This window comes from Peromyscus eremicus, chromosome 12 (genome assembly GCF_949786415.1).
Source record: "Peromyscus eremicus chromosome 12, PerEre_H2_v1, whole genome shotgun sequence".
Classification (NCBI taxonomy): domain Eukaryota; kingdom Metazoa; phylum Chordata; class Mammalia; order Rodentia; family Cricetidae; genus Peromyscus; species Peromyscus eremicus.
The window spans coordinates 70627536-70648734 of NC_081428.1; the positions used below are offsets into that span (position 1 = coordinate 70627536).

Sequence of the window (21199 nt, forward strand, 5' to 3'; positions counted from 1 at the left end):
CAGCAGCCCACGTGCTGCGCTCCCAGCGCAGAGACAACACAGTCATACCTGTCTCAAAGGAACATGTCACCGTCTTCTTGGGTCTACATGACGTGCGGGACAAATCAGGAGCCGTCAACAGCTCTGCTGCCCGAGTAGTACTCCATCCAGACTTCAACATCCAGAACTACAACCATGACATAGCTCTGGTAGAGCTGCAGGAGCCTGTGCCCTTGGGAGCCCACGTCATGCCCATCTGTCTACCGAGACCCGAGCCTGAAGGTCCAGCCCCTCATATGTTGGGGCTGGTGGCTGGCTGGGGCATCTCTAATCCTAATGTGACAGTGGATGAGATCATCAGCAGTGGCACGCGAACCTTGTCAGATGTGTTACAGTACGTCAAATTACCTGTGGTGTCACATGCTGAATGCAAAGCCAGCTATGAATCTCGTTCAGGCAACTACAGTGTCACAGAGAACATGTTCTGTGCTGGCTACTATGAGGGCGGCAAGGACACATGCCTTGGGGATAGTGGTGGGGCCTTCGTCATCTTCGATGAGTTGAACCAGCACTGGGTGGCCCAAGGCCTGGTGTCCTGGGGAGGACCTGAAGAATGTGGTAGCAAGCAAGTATATGGAGTCTACACAAAGGTCTCCAACTATGTGGACTGGGTATGGGAGGAGATGAACTCCCCAAGGGGTGTTGGGGAGCTTCGGGTGGAACGGTGAATGCATTTACTTCCTCGGGGCCTGCCTCTCCTGTCCCAGATCAAGAGAGGTTACACTACACACTGCCAACAGCATACTCCATGTTATCAGACCAAATAAACTACAACACACTGACCTAGCTGGGCCCTCATCCTCCTGAGATAGCCGCCCATCCCCCAAGACAGGGGTTAGTGTGGTGCAGGGAAAGTCTCAAGGCAGGAGAACTCAGTCCAAAGCTTCAACCCAGCCTCTTCCTCCCTCTTAGCCTCACCTCTCCAGCAGTACAGGGGAAGCTGTTCCAGAAGGCTTCAATCCTCGGTGTCAATCACTCCCAATCACCTGTCAAGTCCCAGAAGCGCAGTGTCGATGTCAGACTGCTTGGACCTGATTATTAGGAAAGGCTTACCTTCAGCTCAAGTCTGTATCTGTGTATTTCTGGGCCTGCCCTAAGCCTAGTTCTTCATGTAGGAAAGAACCATTCAGGTTCGGGGGAGCAAGATGTGAGCCTGAGCTAGCTCTCAGAGAACAGTACCTTGGAACACTTCTGTTCTTAGAATTTCTCCTGCAGTGCAAGGCTGATGCTTGGTGCTCTCAGCGTTTCAAACAACTGAGAGGATACTGTGAGGGCTGTACTGACTGAGAGGGGGACTAGAAACAGCTCTCCCAAGCCCCTTAAACACCTGCTGACCACTCAGAATACACTGGGCCCATGTGCCACTCAAATACCGGTTGGCACCATAAGGTGTCAACACCTGCCACTCCACACAAACACAGAGCAACCTTCCAGCCCTGGAATGTTTCATCTTTAGACTTCCTGCTCTCAGACACACGTATGGAGACGTGGTAACTATGTGGAGAAAGGGAAGACTCTGCTCCACTGTGCCCCATTGCTTCTCAGTAGGAAAACGGAAGACAATATGGACTCAAGACACGATGAATCACTCCAATACTACACTCGACCCTGGAGCCTGAACTCAGCAGAGAATCTACCAAGTAGCATTCTCCAAGCCATCCACTCCTTGGTGCTCCAGGGACCAAGGTCAGAGAAGCAAAGGCTCGCTCACTGGAAAGAGATAGAGAGCCCTGAGTCTTGGGTTCTGTCTCTAGCTCTACCTTTCAGCTGCCCATGTGACCCTTGACATCATTTTCCCCTCTGACCCTCAGCCTCATCTGGAGGGTGAAGGCAGAAGATCCGCTGGGGTCTGTCCAGCACTCTCAATGGCCACCTCCCTGGTTGCTAGCGGCATTCCTGGCTTGGATTCTCCTGGTTGAATTCTCTCCTTTCCCCGAGTTCACAATCCCAGGAGTCTCCATCAGACAAAGGCAGCTGGAAAGACCCAGAGAGGGATGTGGAGAGAACTGAGAAAAGTCAAACAAAACACACTCCTGTATCTATGAACGGCACATGTAAAGGCTACTATATTTTGTATATTTAATACCACAGGCTTTGCTACTCTCTAAGGGGCCTCTGTACCGGTTCTCTTGTCGGGGGTCTACGGTGGCAATAAATCTGTGGATAACCAATAGCCTTGGTTTGAGAGCTTGTTGTGACGTGCGTTCATTCATTTTGATCTTTTAAAACATCAGTGTGCCTTCATTAGGCTCCCTCCCCCCCTGTGTAGGCACAGATGCTGGCATCTGAACAGCATCTAAGATGAGTTAGTGAGGAAGAGGGGTGCTTACTGGTTATTGGCATACTTCTTCCTCAGAAGTAAGGCTGTAACTCCTCTCGTTTAACTGCCTACGATTGCACCGTGGCTTCAAAGAGCTCACACCGGCAGACAAGGCGGAGCTATGTGCATGTTAACATATTAACACAAGCAAAGGCAGCTAACTGTCACCGAAGGAATGAGATTGAAGTATTGTGGAGATGGAATTAAAAGACGGTGTGACTGAGTAGCTACAGTAACTCGGGATGGCTTAGCAGAGGCTGCAAAGACTCACGGGGAGGAGAGAGAAAGGGCACAGTAGACAAGAGCAGAAAAACAGGACAGCAGGCCTGAGCTGAAGACAGAGCAGTGGGCACCGACAGACAGACAGTCTTACAAGCCCCAGCCCGCACCATTTTCTAGTCAGAGATTCTCAGAATTCGTCATGTTCAATTCATGTGGTGGGACTGACTTGCTGAACATTGCAAAGTTCTGAGTCTCACCCCCTGCAATTCTGAATTCAACAGGGTCTGAGTACAGCTAGCATGACAGGGACATGGCAGGGAAAACTGGGCTATTGACAGTACCTTGGTGAGACATGGGGACCCCCACCATGCGTGATAATGCAGATAAGGCAGTTTAGGCCAACTTAGGGGGTGCATCAGCAAAGCTTGGGCCATAGGCATCTCCTGAGACACCACACACATGAGGATGCAGAGGCAGAATCACCTATCGTGGGAGTGGTGTCTCTTCATGGCACACACACATGGTTTGCCTTTATTTGGGATTTCTATCATACTTTTGAGTGTGTGTCACGCTTTATATGCTGTTGAGAAATAAAACAATCCTAAATCAGCCTTTGAAAGCGTTACACCCTGCTGGTTTCAAAGACTGCCATGACTCGAATTTGACAATATTTTTGATCTGTATTTTCCACTAACTAACTACGCTGGCTTTGTATTGTGGCACATGGATTATTTGCAGCATGCTGTGACATAGAATGGGAAGATGTATTACCCTATGTCTAGTAAGTTTCCATCAGCTTAATGACTGATAAGATACAGAAGCAAAAGAAAAGGGAGGTGATATGTATGCGGCCAGTTCAGACACCAAAAGAAGTCTAGAATGACCAAGGGTAGGAGGGCAGCTTGTGGAAGGAGAGGACAAGGGCTCAGCTTTGCCAGGGTCGAAGAATTCTCAAGCAACACAGCTGCAAATGTCCACTACCAGTACAGAATCAGGGACTTCAGAAGAGAAAAGGCACTTTCCAGACACGAGGTGCTACTTACCGGCAATAGGTAGGATAAAGCCTGGCGAGAGAAGGCATTGTCTGGTGGGAAATTGCAGAGAACAAAAGGAAGCCAAGGGCATAAAAGAGAACACCAAGACAGAGGATTAAAGGCAAGAAAAAATGTGCTTCCGTAGTTAAGGAGAGAGACTGGAGAGTAGTTAAGTGTTCACTCATCCAGTGTAGACTGGGGGTCTCGGCAAAGGCCTCTGGGGTGGACATTCATCAAGGTAGGATCCAATCTGCACGGTCCTTTCTGAGTGACTGTCGGGGTACAAACTGCCTGTGTTTGAACTGCCTGACACTCTTATCTCCCTCTATCCCCCCTCCCTCCCTCGTAGGCACCCCCCTCTTTCCCTCCAGTCTTTCCTGTGCCTGACAAAGGCTTTCAACTATCCCCTGAGAGACAGGAAGCTGCAGTACCATCGTCCTTTCTCTGTGGCATCCCGTAAGAATTATGCTCAGTTCCCGGGCTTTGCTTCCTTCAAACACAGAAATCTTTTCTTCTTACCACAGTGCCCAACTTCAAATAAAAGTCTTTCTTCCCCTCCCTCCCTCTCTGCTTTGAAGTCGAAGTCTATCTATCCTTTCCTTAAAAGGAGGGCCAGCTTCAATGGTGGGGGAGCCAGATGGCAAAGAAAGGCTGTAAAAATGGAGAAAACACATCGGACACAAAATCAAAACCAGTGTTCTCTCACATATGTAAATATCGCTGTTGAAGTTGCACTTAGGGCCCAAAGGCGCCTGAATGTAGGTCTACTGGCTATTCCAATGATTGCCTTATTTCCAAGGGTGAGCAGTAAAAAGCACCTTCATCAGGTCCAAAGAAGGGGAAGAGTGCAAAGGGTGTGTGTCTTCTTGGGAGAGGCTCCATTAGAAGGGAAGAGAAAGAGAGACTGGGAAATAAGAGGAAGGAAGGGAAGCTTATTTATTTGTGTGTGTGTGTGTGTGTGTGTGTGTGTGTGTGTGTGTGTGTGTGTGTGTGTGAAGTCTTGACCGTGTTTTGTGGAAGGAGGAGAGATGAACACTACGGAAGAGCAGCATCCCCAGGGCCAAGTGTCTGCTGAGAACGGGGTAGGATGTTGAGGAGGACCACTGCCTAAACTTTGTGCAGCAGCACTGGGAGATGCTGAGACTGTGATCAAGGGTGCAGCATATTTGTCTGGGATTCAGCCCAGTCTTGGCTTTGAAAGTGGTCATGGTTCCCTGGAACCAGAGAGCTCCGTGGGCCCTGGACGCCACATTGTTGAGAGTTAGTGATGCTGGAGTAGAACAAGCCCAGAGTTGGGGTCAGGTGACCCAGAATTATATTCTTGCCATTTCCCCACAGAATAACTTTGCCAAATCAGATATTTTCTCTAGGCTTTGACTTTTGTTTTTTGTTGTTGTTTTGAAACAGGGTTTCTCTTTGTGACAGTCCTGGCTAATCTGGGACTCGTTTTGTAGATCAGGCTGGTCTCGAACTTGCAGAGATCAGGCTGCCTGTGCCCACATGCTGGGATTAAAGGCGTGCACCACTACCGCCCAGCTGGACTCTGATTTATGATAAGAGGGACACACGGATGGTCTCAAAGAGCATTCAGTCGTGGCTTTGTCTCTGAATCTGTATCAAGGAAGGCAGGGGATGAGACAATAGAGCAGGAAGACCTTCATTGTAGGAGTGTGTAACTCCACAGGCTCTGAGAAAGGCTTTCTCTAGGGACAAGGCCCCTGCTGATGGAGCATGAAGCTTCTTTATTAGGAATCTTACATTTCGGAGTCACAGAAAATCAACATCAAGAGGAGGAAGGGGGGAAAAGAAAGACGGGGAAGGGGGGTCCACAGGTTCATGTAACTGAAAAGATCATTCCCACATGCTTTCGGTATAGTTCCTTAGCAGAGCTCAGCACTGGGGTGTGGTGCCCGTCTCAGCCCGCACCTTTCCATGATGTTTGGAAGCACTGTTCTCCTGTCCTCAGCATGTTCTCCACAAGACTAAAGCTGGCAGAGCTGGCCCTGCAAACAGCAGCTCAGCAATCCAGCAGAGAAAAACTTCTTATCCTAATGTTAAGTAAAACCTTCAACCCAGACTTTGCTTGGCTGTCCAAGGACACGTCTCACTTTAAAGACATTGCTATGGCCCAGGGTCTAGACCTTTGATGAGTCACATTCCTGCTCCTGAAACCAGAGTTGAGGCCAGTCACACTCAGGCTACCTAGACCATGAATGGGGAAAGAAGTACACACACACACACACACACACACACACACACACACACACACACACGAAAACAAAAACCTCAACAATAATACTATTAGGAGGGCCAGTGGCTGATTGGTAACTCGTAGTGACAGATGTTCCTAAGAGAATGATAATCTGGCAACCCTAATGGGTAAGGTGGAGTACAGAATGTGACCTTCCCTCCTTCTTTTGGGTACAGTGTGTGGTCTCCCCCAGTTCTCCCGGAAGCAGATCTCCAGGATCTTCATGGGACGCCCAGCCCAGAAGGGTACCACTCCGTGGATTGCCATGCTGTCACACCTGAATGGGCAGCCCTTCTGTGGGGGTAGCCTTTTAGGTAAGGAGAAGGTGAAGGGGGGAAGAACCCAGGGCTGGGGACAGGGTGAAAGCTAAGGACCAACCTTCCCGTGGAAACTGGCCATTTCTGCATTGAGAATCACAGCCCTAGAAAGAGTGTGGAAAAGCAGAAGAGAAAGCCCTCAGCCGAAACCAGGACAAGCATACTCCTGTGCTAACTCCTTGAGCTGTGGTACACTTCCTGGATTCTGGTCAGTCTCCTGACAGACAGCTGGACATGGGTTGTGACCCACAGCACACACATGTGGCACTGAGGTGGGATGTGCCAGAGCTGCCAGATCAGGGAGAACCAGGACATTTACCCATCCCTCCCTGCCACACACACACCTATAAGCAGCAGCTCTAGACATCGGGGAAATTGGGATGTATGCTTGAGAACTTAGATCAGATCCTGGACACAGAAGCAGATTTCTAGGCACATAGTGGCCAGTCCAGTGGGGACCAAGAAACGAAAAGGAAAGGGAGATAAACAGAGAATGCCAGTAACAGAATAAGACCAAAGGGGCAGCACACAGGAGACCTAGGACATAAGAGGGAGACGATGAAGACAGAATAAGACATAAATAAATGACTGGAAGGTAAAATGTTGAAAGCGCAGTCACTGGCTACATCAACCCCCATGCTGTACCTGCTTCATGCGTTTGGTAATGCAGGAGCGAGGAGAACAGAGTGGCTGAGCGCGACTCCTCTATCCACTCTGCTCTGTTTTAGCAAGTCGATTGATAGAGTCTGTGTAACTAATTCAATTAGTCACTTTCACACTAATTTCTTTCTGCATATTTAATTTATTTCCCACAAAAAAAAAGGTGATGTATGACAAGAAGAGAGACTGCTGGGGGCCTAAGACACCCAAGGGAGAGGAAAAAATCAGTACAGAGGAAAGGGGGGGAGGAAGCCTGTTGAAGAAACAGAAGAGGAGGAGAGATGGAGAGGAAGGGCCCCAGGCAGTGGAAAGGGGATGGGGCGTTTGTCGTGTTTCCAACTTTGTTAGAAAGGATGAAAGATGGACTTCACCCATTGCTTTAAGACTTTGAAATAGGTTTTTTTAAAACATCGACTTCCATGTTTTAAATATGTGAATAGTATTCATCCTGTGTTGGAACTGGCTGCATGTTTATGTTTGAAAGCGGAAATTCACTTTTCCATCAGCCCAGCCTAGAGTTTCTTCACACTTGGCCCTCCCTACTGCCCTGCAGATCTGGAATCCCTTCTTCTGCTACTTTTGTCATGGAAGGGGGTGGATAGGAGAGAGCAGAGAGGTCGGAAAGTGTCTAAGAGACCGAGGAAGAGGCCGAGCATTGTCTCTAAGTTCACACTGAGGTTCAGTGGGGGTTTGGGGTGCTGGCAGAGTTCAAAGGTGAAGTTACTCTCTGGGCAAGCCAGAGAATACCACTAGACTCATCTAGAGAGCCCTGCTCTGGGGCAGGATTTCCTAACCTGAGTACCTCAGCCCACCTTACCCGCCATTCTAATAATTCCTGGTCGTGGGCAGGTTCAGGATGTGCCTCATGGGAGAGTGTGTTCTGGGCTGAGATTTGTCCATAACACGTGGCCTCTTCTGAGAGGGACAAGTAGAGTCTGGAAGCTGCTCCGGAAATACCCCTCTGCCTTTGACTCTGGGCTATAGCCTGGACCACTGACGCTTATGTCCCCCCAGCTCTGCCTACAATGATGTTCTTCTGCTTGGCTCCAGCTGGGTGTGTCCAGGCCTCAGCTGTTTGTGGATTTGCTGTTAGCTCCGTTTTTGATAGGAAGGCCAGAAGTTTGACTCTGAGTTAAATAAACGTGAAGGACATACTCCTCCAGGGGAAGATGACAGCCAGGGAGCGCGCAAGGCCACTCGTCACGAGACCTGGTACCCCTCACTTACAGTCACTCCAGCCACACAATCCTTCTGAAGGGCTGGCTCTGAACAGCTGTCCTCAGCCCTGATCGCAGTCAAATTACAGGAGGAGCCTTTCATACACAGCAGCTGGACCTAAGCCTCTAGCTCCAACGGCCTGGATGTAGGTCACAATACTGACGCCTTCCCTAATAGCCAAGGTGATTGCAATGTGCATTCACCTCGCCACCTACTCACTGTTCTCCTCAGTACTTGCCAAGCTTTCAAGTGCATAGGAGATACTTAGGGGTCTTTTGAAGACGTTCTGAGGAACCCCCAAGTGCTGCTGGTGCAGACAGCGGAACTACACCAAACAAGCGAAGCTGGGAAGGAAGGCGGGACTCACCAGATGTTTGAGGACCCACTTCGGGCTAGCTGGTACTCATCCATACCCCGGGCCTTAAGGAAGCCCGGAAAACCTCTTTTCAATGTCTAGCCTGGCCTAAATTGAATAGGGAGTTAGAATCACAGACTTAACTCCTCTCTCATCTTCAACTGGGATCCTGTGAGTGTCTGACTTGGGGCCATGAGCACACTGAAGGGAGGTTTGAACATTTGCAGGGTTTGGGACAGTAGGAGGCAGGACGGGACAATGCAGGACACAGAACGTGTGTGCTCTGTTCTTCAGGCTCCAGCTGGGTTCTGACAGCCGCTCACTGTCTCCACCATCCACTTGACCCAGAAGATCCAATCCTACACAGCTCGTACTTGCTCAGCCCTGCTGACTTCAAAATTATCATGGGTGAGTGAGGGTCAAGACTTCTAAAGCCAGTTGCGGTTCTTGGAACAGAGCCCCCCAGCTACCATTTCCAAGGCTCTTCTTTATGAAATAAAGACCACTCGCTGGCTCAGTTCAGTCCAACACTCTGCCACGGTCTAATTAAAAACTAGTGCCTGCCCGTGGCAGCCTATAAACCTTCTAAAACAAGAGCAGGGTCTGTTGTAAGAGTGAAAGCGGGAAGTTTTGAGTCAGGGAAGTTTGTAGGGAGATATATTTTTTGATGCACATCAAGACTTTTAGTGACTAAAATTTCATTTGGGGAATTAAAAAAAAAAATTCTCCTGGAGCTAATTTGCATTACAAATTAGTCTCAGAGGACCAGAAAGATGGGTCTACAGTTGAGAGCCCCTGCTCTTAGAGAGGACCAGACCTCCTTTCCCACATCAGCAGCTCACAATCACCTGTGACCCCAGCTCCAGAAGACCTGACACCTTCTTCTGACTCTTGCAGGTACCCGTGTGCATGTGCATGGCACACACATACAAAACACACACACACACACACACACACACACACACACACACACATGCATGCACACACACATGCACTAAAATAAAACAAAAACTTTTTGAAACACCAACAACAGCATCCAGGAACAAATAGCTTAGAAGCATTTTCAATTTTTTTTATTTATTATTTTATTTTAAAACTTAGTTTACAGACTAATATCGCCATTCAGTGTGTCATACATATTTCACTGTGGTTGGTTCTCCTCCACCTGCCCCCTGCCCTGCTGTGCCTTTTTACTCCCAGTTAACCTCTACTCCACTTTGCTCCACTGCCTCCCCTCCCCCACCCCCTCACAGGAGCTTTTCCTCTTTCTGGTCACATGGGTCCCATCCTAGTGTCCTGATCGTCACTCACATTTGCTCCTACCGACAGGCACATATTTAACAGAAGCTAGGATAGACATGTGAGAGAGAATGTACAGTGTTTGCCTTTCTCAGCCCGGATCATCACACAGGAAAATCCTCTAATTAAGCAGGCAACCTACGATGCAGACACTAAAGGGTGATTATTATCGCCCGGACAGTGGCCATGGGCATCAGAACAAACATTCTCAGTCGATGCGATCATCAGAGGTGGAGCCCTGAGACTATGTGGGGTTTGACAGGCGAACAGGACGGCTGAGGGGGTGGGGACAGAGAGAGGAGGGATGAAGACTGAGCAGTTCTAGATGGGACTGGGGCTGGTAGGGAGCAAGGGTCCACCTTTCTCTCCGCTGCGCTCTCCCTCACACACCTTCCATGGCCCAGGAAAGCACTGGAGGCGCCAGTCAGACGAAGATGAGCAGCATCTGAGTGTGAAGCGCATCACCCTGCACCCGCTGTATGACCCCAGCACCTTTGAGAACGACCTGGGTCTGGTGGAGCTCTCAGAGAACCCGAGGCTAAATGACTTTGTGATGCCTGTCTGTCTGCCTGAGCATCCCTCCGGGGAAGGTACCTGTCTTGTGAGAGTTACTGTTCCTGTGGTGAAATACTGTGACCAAAGCAACCTGGGGAGGAAAGGGTTTATTCAGCTTACACTTTCACATCACTGTTCATCATCAAAGGAAGTCAGGACAGGAACTCTAGCAGGGCAGGAACAGAAGGCAGGAGCTGATGCAGAGGCCATGGAGGGGTGCTGCTTACTGGCTTGCTCCCCATGGCTTACTCAGCCTGCTTTCTTACAGAACTCAGGAACACCAGCTCAGGGATGGCACCACCCACACTGGACTGAGCCCTCCAAATCAGTCACTAATTTAACAAATTCTCTACAGACTTGCGTACAGCCAGATCCTATAGAGACAATCTCTCCATTGAGACTCCCTCCTCTCAGGTAACTCTAGCTTGTGCCAAGTTGGCATAACAACCAGCCAGCACAGCATCCCCTGCCCTGGCTGCATCTCTGTAGTGTGGCCGTGGCTATGGCAAGGCTTTCTTCTCCAGCGCTGACAAGACTCTAGTAAGACAGCTCATCTCACAGAATCGCTTCCCCTAAAACAACAAAAATGGAACTAATTCCACGGTGACACAAACAGTAGTAGGCTCGAGGTAAAGGGGCGTGCTTGTTTTTCCACACAGGAACCCAAAAACCAGCCGAGCAATGACAATAGAAAAACTTAACCAAGTATTGATGAGCTAAAGAAGCAAAGGGGAAAATCTGAGGAGAGACATGCCTACAGGAAGAAATTGCATATACCCTGGGGGGAAGGGACTGAAACAAGAAAGCCCAAGTTATAGAGCTTAGAAGAGTAGAAAGTGCCTCCCTTTTCTGAAAACCCCATCCATCAAGAGAAGCTGCCATTCCATGCTGTCACCCCTGGCATCACCGAGTAGTACACAGAGGGATGGGTGGGGGTTTGGCTCAGGCTGGCAACAGAACTCTGCAATGGCGTGCTTGTCTGGTGTGCACTGGGCCCTAGCTTCAACCCCCAGCATCACGCCACCAACAAAGAGTGGAAGGACAAGCTGAAGCTGAGGGCCAGTAGCTGATCTCCAGCACAGATCCAATCCTGTGAGTCATCTTGAGGATGCTGCCAGCCTCATTAAGCCTAAGTCCCTCACCTCTAAACTGGACACGAAACCCCAATCAGGCTGGCTGTGTTATTATAATGAAATATTACAAACAGAACCTATCCAGCTGAGAGCAGGAGGCCAGCCCGGGGCAGCTGGCCTCCTGCTCATTGGAATTCAGTGTGTCATATCCTCACTCATTTCCTGAAGCTTAAAGACGTTGCAAAAGAAAATGCTGGAATCCGAGAAGTGTTTAAGAGAAGTGTGCCAACAGGAAATGTGTAGGTAAGGCTGACTGATTAACCAGGCACTTCGAATATGTACTTCGAATGTACCAGCCTGGCATTCGCCTACTTACTTTATTCCTCCTGGAAGGCTTGTACAACATTTTGCCGTGACTTATCGCTGTGCCCATAGGTTACGTACGGCACCTCTCAACACACATAGAAAAACTTCTTTCTTCAGTAGACAGAGATGAACACAGAGGCCCACACCTAGTCAAGTTGCAGCGAATAAGAGACTGTGGAGTTCTCAGCCCTAAATGGGATATCTATATCCCACCCCTCCTCCCAGGGTTCAGGGATCACTGTGGAAGAGGTGGGCAGAAAGAATGCAAGAGCCAGAGGTGACGGATGCCCACAGGAAGACTGTTTTGTGGACACAGGAGGGCAGCCACACGTATGGACTCACATCGGTTGTGTTACAGCATACACAAGACCTGTGCAGACCCAAGCCAGACACAATCCCAACATGCAGGGGGAGCTCGGCACAAAGTCCCACCCCTAACCGAGGAGTATGGGCGATTGATAGCTTCTGGGAAAGGGAGAGTGAGGTTATTTAAGGGTGTGGCCTCTAGTAGGTCAACCACACTCCAGGGTAAGGCCACACAGCCAAGTAAAGACTGCACAGATTGGAATTCTCGATGAAAGAGAGAAAAAAGAGAGAGAGGTCACAAAAAAACGTAGGTAGGGAAGGTGGGTAGATCTAGGATGAGTTGGGGAGAAGGGGATGAATCTGATCAAAATACATTGTACAAATTTGTCAAAGAGCTAATAAATGCAAAAAGGAGAGAGAGAAAGAGAGAGAGAGAAAGAAAGAAAGAAAGAAAGAGAAAAAGAAAGAAAGAAAGAAAGAGAGAGAGAGAGAGAGAGAGAAAGGGAAGGAAGGAAGGAAGGAAGGAAGGAAGGAAGGAAGGAAGGAAGGAAGGAAGGAAGGAAGGAAGGAAAAAAGGAAGGGAAGAGAGACGCTGAGGTTCACCAATGTCATTAGAAGCAGATTCGAGAGTAGAGCTGAGGTTCTCTGAATTTAAACACAGAACTGCTTCTAGTACCCAAGGCTCCTTATTAAATAAGAATGCAATTGCTCTCTCTACCCTCAGCCCATTTCCACATTGTTCCCAGATCTGGGACGTCAGAAGCTTATGGAATGTCAGGGCTAGTTTTCGGGATTACCAAGTCCAGCCTCTTCATTTTAGAGATGTGGAGTCTGAAGATGAGGTAGAGGAGCAAATGTGGCCTGACCTGTAGCTGACTAGGCTGGGCTCTTCATTTATTCCCAGTCATTGACCGGGCACCCCCTTCCTACACCCTAACACTGCCGTAGACTTGAGGGTACAACAGGGAACAGGATGGGTGAATTACAGCTCTCACAGAGCCTCAGGTCCTTGCCGGCTGCCGGGAAGGTGAGGTAGACAAACAAAGAAACCAGGTAATACATCACAGGAGCGCCGGGTGGTGGTAGCGAACGCCTTTAATCCCAGCACTCGGGAGGCAGAGGCAGGAGGATCTCTGTGAGTTCGAGGCCAGCCTGGTCTACAAAGTGAGTTCCAGGAAAGGCACAAAACTGCACAAAGAGACTGAGGCCAGCCTGGGCTACAGAGTGAGTTCCAGGAAAGGCGCAAAGCTACACAGAGAAACCCTGTCTCGAAAAACCAAAAAAAAAAAAAAAAAAAAAAAAAAAAGTCACAGGAGCAAATGCCATCCAACTCAGCAGGCCTCTCGCCCTCCTCTTTCCCTGCTGCCTTTCCCTGAGGTAGCCACGTCAGCCCTTTCCCCTCGGGCAGAGGATGATGCAGCTGGCAGGGTCCATCTTCAGCACACTCCTAATGGCCTTTCTCCTCACCGTGTCCTCTCTCCTCCAGGAACCATGGTCATCGTCAGCGGCTGGGGGAAGCAGTTCTTACATAGGTTTCCAGAGAACCTGATGGAGGTGGGGTTCAGTTTATAGCCTACAAGCGTGACACCTTTGCTGTGAATCAGGCAGGCCCTCCTGCTGTCCACTGCCTGTTCTGGGGTCTGGAGGCTTGGAGAAGGGAAACGATACGAGACCAGGCAGGGACCAGACACAACTCCAAAATTTAACAAGACTCAAAGTCCCAGAAAGTTTGGTGTGGAATTGGACTTGGGTTCCAGTCTCTAAACACCATTCTGTGTCCCTGACAGCTTGTGAAAGTCTCAGAATATGGAAATCCTCCCAGAACACAGCAAGTGTGGGTACCCAGCAGGCTCCTGATTCATCTGTACACCATGAAAACTGCATACGAAATTGGCAAGAATGGGCCAGGCTCCGGGAAACACAGTTTTTTCCGAAGGGAGCTTCAGCCCTATCATTTCAGACAAGAGGGCTGAACTTGACCTAAGGAGTCATGGTTCCAAGTCTGGGACACTGGTGACTTCTGTAGTCACCTGAAAGAAGTCATTTCACCCTTTTAGGTTATAAGGGATAGGGATAGCATCAAACTTACTAGATTTCCTCTAATAACCGCCTGGTTCTGGCATTACTGGGTTCTATTATGCGGCTGGGTTCTAAAGCCTTGACCATACGATATTTTTTTTAAATCACAGTTTAAAGTTTTGAACATGTAGCAATCACTCATTGCTTTGTTCATGAACTCCCAGGTGGTTACTTGCTGTCTCCTGTGAACTAGCTACTAGGTGCACCAGGGAGAAGAGTGGGCAAAAGGGGTGCTCTAGCTCCTGAGCTCCGTGTGTCTACAGTCAAGTGGCACAGACAGGAAGTAGTTATGGGTATGATGAAGGTGATGAAGAAATGCAAGATGCTCAGCGATGTACAAGGGAGATCTGGCCCCATCTTGGAGGCTCAAAATGGCTTCCCAAAGGATGATACTCTTAAATGGTACCTGAATGATGAATAGTAGTTAATCAGGGACTCCAGCATATGCTGAAAACATGTCCTATGGCATGGCTTCCTGTCCCCACATTCTTGGAAGACCATAGCCCAAAGAGACTCTGCATGGACTTTAGTTCCCTCGTAACAAGAACCCACAGAGGGTGTATGCTCGGAGCACATGGTCCATTCAGTTCTTGCAGTGAGGGAAAGTAAGAAACGAGAGTTCACTACAAAGCAAGTGTGGCAAGCTGTCAAGGACCGAGTATTTGAGGGGGGTGGGGGTGGACAGATGAATCAGCAGTTAAAAGCGCTGGTTGATCTTCCAGAGGACCCAGGTTCAATTCCCAGTACCCACATGTCGGCTCGCAACTGTCTGTCACTAGAGTTTCAGAGAATCTAATGTCCTCCTCTGTGTTCCACAGGTACCAGGTATGCATGTGACACACAAACATACAAGCAGGCAAAACCCCAGACGTGTTGAAAATAATAACACTCTTAATTTTAAAAAATACCTAACATCTCCATATAGTACCTAATATCTGTACACTGTCCAAGCACGTGATCATTCATTTCCTTTGTGAAACTGCATGTGACTAGTTTGTCAGCCCCTGTGAGGTCCATCTTTAAGATTAGGTATGAGAGTCTCAGTGGTCTAGGAAAGAGATAAAGCCACATGCACCAGGTTCCAGAGCAGGGCTAGAGGAAGCATATGCAAATTAACATGGGTTTTCTCTACATTGTGGTAATGGAAGCTGATATGCGCTAGGCAACTATTATTGTCTCTGTATGACAGATAAGATCATTGAGTCTCAAACAGGCCAAGCTGCTCGAGCAAGGTCACAGAGCAAGTCTGTAGCTGAAGCTACAGTGGATGAGTCCCCAGCTCTCCATCAGGGGTGCCCGTTACCTGCACCACACAGCAGTCCCTGAAACTGAGTAGAAGGTAGCTGGAGGCCTGCTCAAAGCCATCAGATAGCAAGGTCCCCTCAGCCCGGAGTGGGAACCAATGATATAGCCTTGTGTTCCAGATTGAAATCCCAATTGTAAACTCGGACACCTGCCAGGAAGCCTATGCCCCTTTAAAGAAGAAAGTGACCGAGGACATGATCTGTGCTGGAGAAAAGGAAGGTAAGAAGCTGACTGAAGTACGGGCACTGGGAACCTGGGGTGGAAACAGACAGCGGGAGGAGGGGGGCAGAGGGAGGGGAGGAGAAAAGGAGACGAGAGAGTCACAGAACTTTCAGCATCCCTTCCCGAACCAGCACTTTGTGGAACCGGCTTGCCTGACCTAGAGCACGGGTTTGGACCCAATGGCCTGCTGCACCCTCTAGTGCCCGATTGTTTGAACTACAAGTCGGACACAGGTTTGCGTGGGTTCAGGGGGGCGCTGTATTTTATCGGTACTCCCTTCCATCTAGGCGGGAAAGATGCCTGTGCTGGTGACTCTGGAGGCCCCATGGTGACCAAAGATGAAGGGGCAGACCAATGGTACCTGGTGGGCGTGGTGTCCTGGGGCGAGGACTGTGGGAAGAAAGATCGCTATGGAGTATATTCTTACATCTATCCCAACAAGGATTGGATCCAGAGAGTCACTGGGGTGAGGAACTGAGTTGGCTCCCCAGCCCAGCACCCGCTGTGCGGTCAGTCGCCAGCAGAAGATGATCGGTGTGAGTCACATTTCCTCCCCGGCCCTCAATCTCCACTGCCCGTGCCTGGGTAATAACGGGATTCCTTCAACCCCTTCTCCCTGCTCTTGAGAGAGGCCGAGTAGCAGAATGGTCAGGGCAAAAGGCTGGATCTGGGATTCATCACTTAGGATCTTTGTAACGATGGACAGCTGACCACCTCTTTAAGCCTGTTTCTTCACCCATGGGATGCAATGTGACTATACCTTATCTACCTCACAAGAGTATGATGAGGAGAAAGTTAATATATGCATAGGACTTAGCCCGTGTATGAACTAAATGGTGTGTTCCATACTTATGACTTAGCGAAGGGCATCTGGGCCCACCAGGCAGATGGAGTTCTCTTATAAACTCCTGCTTGGGTCTCAGGGGTGATTAGCGGCACACCCCTCCTCCCACCCACCGCCGTTTTCTTAGTCTGCCCCCTAAAGTCTAAGCTTCTTCACCAAATACAGTCCCCCAATCCCAGCCCTAATCTCCCATAAAAAGGTAAAAGAAGGGAAGGAAGGAAGGAAGGAAGGAAGGAAGGAAGGAAGGAAGGAAGGAAGGAAAAAAAGAAAGAAAGAAAGAAAGAAAGAAAGAAAGAAAGAAAGAAAGAAAGAAAGAAAGAAAGCTCATTCTTAGCTCTATGGCATGACCCCGCTCACACACCCAGCAATGTAATTGGGCACTTGAGCTAAGTACCAAATGGTAAGACTGACTCAGGGAAGCAGAGGCTGGGAAGGAATGGTGGACTGTGAAGTCAGATACCTACTAGCATCTCTCACGTGTCCCTCTACAAGTTCCTTCCCCTCATTTTAAGGACCCTGCAAGCACTGACATTCTAGAATCGAACAAAGCCGTGTTTTCAAAGTATACCCCAGGGAAAATGTTCATTAGGTTCAAAAGACAAAATTTTCCTGCTGCCCCCGCAATACCCACCTTGGTCCACCACACTCACATCCCAAAGGACATAACCAGATCCAAGTGCAGCCAAAGATCTTCCCCTACTCTTAAGTAGAGTAGCTTCCCGGAGCCCCAACCCCCTTCTCACCCCCAAACATGGACTGTCCAAGGCAGGCCCCGGCAGGCTCGGTCTCAGGCATCCACTCTCTCCCTCCCCACGTCCTAGCTGACCTTAAGTAGCCATTGGTCTCATTCCTGTCTTTGTCTCACCCATCCGAGAACCTTCCTCTTTGACCTCACCCAAGACAGAAGATTTTCAAAGGACCAGAAGCCCAGCACGAGTTTCTGTGTATGAGAACTGTTCTCCATAGAAGGCTTTGATCCTTGAGCTGTGTTGCTGCTGCTAGAGCCTAGGTGAATTTCTGGTGAAGGAGGAAAACCGTGGGGAAGGGGGACTTATGGGCATCAAGCCCAAGGCTGCACACTCAGGGACAACAATTCACAGCCTGCTTCTGTTCCCCTGAGCAAATCATTCTACCTCTGCGGGGTTTGCTCTTGACTCTACAAGGAGATGGCGCTTGGACCTGATGATGATTGGACACCTCTCAAGCGAGCTGGTACTCTACTATACTGTCTTGTTTTGTGTCAATATGACGCAAGCTAGAATCATCAGAGAGGAAGGAGCCTCGCTTGAGGAAATGCCTCCATGAGATCCAGCTGTAAGGCATTTTCTCAACCAGTAATCAATAGAGGAGAGCCCAGCCCACGGTGGGTGGGGCCATCCCCAGGCTGCTGGTCCTGGGTTCTATAAGAAAGCAGGCTGAGTAAGCTATGGGAAGCAAGCTAAAAAGCAGCACCCGTCCATGGCTTCTGCATGAGCTCCTGCCTTCAGGTTCCTGTCCTGGCTTCCTCCAGGGATGGACTATGATCTGGAAGTGTAAACCAAATAAAGCCTTTCCTTCCCAACTTGCTTTTTGGTTATGGTGTTTCATTGCAGCAATAGAAACCGTAACTAAGACATCTATTTCAGTTCCTGATGAGGAGTTTTGATGCAGTTTTGAAACTGCTTCGAGGCAACGAGCCGTCCCATTGCCAGCACTTCCTGAACAGTGTGCTCTTCCAGGTCATGTTGGCTGCTGCATCGGGACTGATGTGGTGAGGAGAGTACAGACCATGCCTTCCGGGAGCTCCTGGTGGAGGTGTGACACATATGTGACTGACATATGGGGATGACCCCTGACGAGTCTCCTTTAGAGATGTGGAGATAGAAGGAAGCCCATCATGGTATGGAGTTTGAGGAAAGGGAACACTGGCAATCAGTTTAAGGGGAGAAGACCTTCAGAAAGTGTGCATTTCCACAAGTGAGGCCAAGAAGACTCTGGAAGGACAAACAGAAGTCCATGTCTACTCAGGCTTTCCTCAATAATACCAGCCCCTCCCACAAAAATGATATTTCCAGGAAATCAGCATTCAAGCATGAGAGTCAACATCTAAACAAGCCTCTCCTTAGAATCAGAATACTTAACAATGCTTTAAAAGCCTTGGGATTCTGGTGCAGACACCAACTTCTGGCTGGGCCCAGTTTATCCTATTTATCCTCCAAATTACAACTTCATCCTTATCTTGAGAAAATAACTAGCTAATTGGTCCATGAAACTTCAACCTTGTCCAACAAGCATTGGATGATGTGGCAGTCTGAATACATATGGCCTCCATAGGCTCATGTATTTGAATGCTTGGTCATCAGGGAGTGGCACTACTTGAGAAGGATTAGGAGGTGTGGCCTTGTTGGAGTAGGTGCAGCCTTGTTGGAGGAAGTGTGTCACTTTGGGTGGACTTTGAGGTTTTCAAAAGCCCAAGCCAGGCCCAGAGGCTCTCTCTTCCTTGCTGCCTGTGGATCCATACGAAAGACTCTCAGCTACACCTCAGCCTGTGTGTGATACCACGCTTCCCACCGTGATGAAAATGGACTAAACCTCTGAAACTGTAAGCAAGCCACAATTAAATGTTTTCTTTTTATAAGAGTTACTACGCCTTTAATCCCAGCACTTGGGAGGCAAAGCCAGGCAGATCTCTGTGAGTTCAAGTCCAGCCTGGTCTACAGAACTAGATCCAGGACAGGCACCAAAACTACACAGAGAAACCCAGTCTTGAAAAACAAAACAAAACAAAACAAAACAAAAAAAGAATTGCCACAGTCGTGGTGTCTCTTCACAGAAATAGAACATTGACTAAGACAGAAATCTAACTGCTGTTATGATCCAAGAAACCTGACCTCCTAGAACCACAAAAACAGAAAGATAGTATAGCCATAAGGACCACTTTGTCTAAGTTCATAACCTAATGCTAACAAACTTGCTACCTTCAAATCCAGCCATTCCCTAAACAATTCTAAAATGTGCTACCAATAAGAAGGCCTGGCTTCCAGGCAACTGAAATCTACCTCCCGATAAATGAATTTGTGTAAGAAAAACTGTGATTTCATACTGTGAGCACTGTTATTAACAATGATGATCATGCCTGGGATTCATTAGTCAAAGAAGCTGCTGTTCTTATGGGAAACTACACATTCGTTCCAATAAACATCTGTGTTGAGTCAAAGAGCCCTGCTTGGCTTGTGTGCTTCTTCATGCACTGATGAGTCTGGTAAGTTGTTTACATGTTTCAAAAATTTGTTCTATTCGATTAGGATCACTGTACCATGAAGAGAGAGAAACCGATGGGAAGGTTGAGTTAGAGATGCAAAAGCACGTCTCGGGTATTATTGATTCGTTCTGTCTAAAAACCCTACACTATTGTCCCTGCAAATTATCAAGACACCATAAAGCCGATGTCTCAGCACACAAATTACATTACTTGAATACTACCCACATCCAGATTAGAAAGGTTTTTTTATTTTATTTTTTCAGTTTGTATGTTCAATGTCTGCTTCAGAAAATATCGCAGCATGTCTACACTGGCATAGTCAAGATTGGAAGATGCACCTGCTTTCTGCTCTAAGTTAATCTTTTCTACAAAGGCATGACAAAGAAAATGAAAACAAACTACCTAAGATGCTTTTTAAACAAGAGTTAAGCAAGATGCAGGGAGAGGAAATCAGGATCACTCACATAGAGAGGTTTAGCAAATCTCAGCCTAGACTGGGTACAGAGGCACAGAGAATCTCAGTCTGGAATGGACACAGAGGCACAGAGAATCTCAGTCTAGAATGGGTCTTGAAATCAAAAGGTAAGATCTGAAACAGTGAAGACTTCAGCCTATTCATTAAACTAAAAGAAAACATTGCTTGCCTTCACTTGTTTGAGATTACTGAATCCATGAATTGGCGGATAAATAAAAAATTAAGAAATTATAAACTTAGACCAAATCTACTGAAGCTTTCACACACATTCTCTAATTGAGCCCCAACAATAACCTGCGATGCAATTACTCCTGGAATCCCCATTTTGCAGTGAGGCCACTGAGTGTCATAAAGTTCCTGCCACTGAACCTTGAAACAGAAACTCCCCACAGCCACAAACACACCACAGCCCCAGATCTTGGTGTATCATATAATTCTCCACGGCCCCGTTGAACAAGGGCCCATTGAAGTTGATTCTAGAACTGGGGCATGAAGTATAAGAGAGCCTGGAGCATCTTATAGTTAGTGCCAGAAAGTAAGGAAACATTCAAAAACCTCCTCAATGGTGGGGACATCTCCAAACGGCACAGAGCCAACCGAAAGAGCCCCAGTGGACAAAGCTGGAACAATTTGAGCCACAAAACAAAGTGGTATTGAATAATAATCCAAAATATAAAACAAGGAACCACAAGTACATATTTTATGAATAAATTGTTTAATGAATACATAAATTGTGAGAGTAGCAAGCCTGCTGTGAAGAAACTTGCCCAGCCCTGAAGGGTGAGCAGTACATGATAGTTTTCTTCGAGAAAGCACAGAATGGGGCTGGGTGTAGCTCGGTGGAAGAGCACTTGCCTGACGTGCACAAGGCACCAGGTTCGATCCCCCACCATACAGGCAGAAGAAGAAGCTCAGTACAGAAGGAAGGAAGGAGCCACTCCACAGTGCAGACACCGACTGACCCTACCTCAACCAGGAAGTGAAGGTGAATAGCGACAATAAGAAGACTGAACTTGGC

At 48.3% G+C, this 21199-nt stretch overlaps 1 protein-coding gene across 1 annotated transcript in view; it reads left to right on the forward strand.

The window, feature by feature from the left end:
• Masp1 (MBL associated serine protease 1) overlaps nucleotides 1–16099 on the forward strand; it is a 62712-nt gene extending 46613 nt beyond the window's left edge. The window contains exons 11-16 of the mRNA XM_059277029.1: nucleotides 6043–6180; nucleotides 8711–8824; nucleotides 10120–10305; nucleotides 13502–13569; nucleotides 15519–15618; nucleotides 15909–16099. Of these exons, the coding sequence (XP_059133012.1) occupies nucleotides 6043–6180; nucleotides 8711–8824; nucleotides 10120–10305; nucleotides 13502–13569; nucleotides 15519–15618; nucleotides 15909–16099 (797 nt within the window). The remainder of the gene's footprint in view (nucleotides 1–6042; nucleotides 6181–8710; nucleotides 8825–10119; nucleotides 10306–13501; nucleotides 13570–15518; nucleotides 15619–15908) is intronic.
• Nucleotides 16100–21199: the final 5100 nt, after the last annotated feature.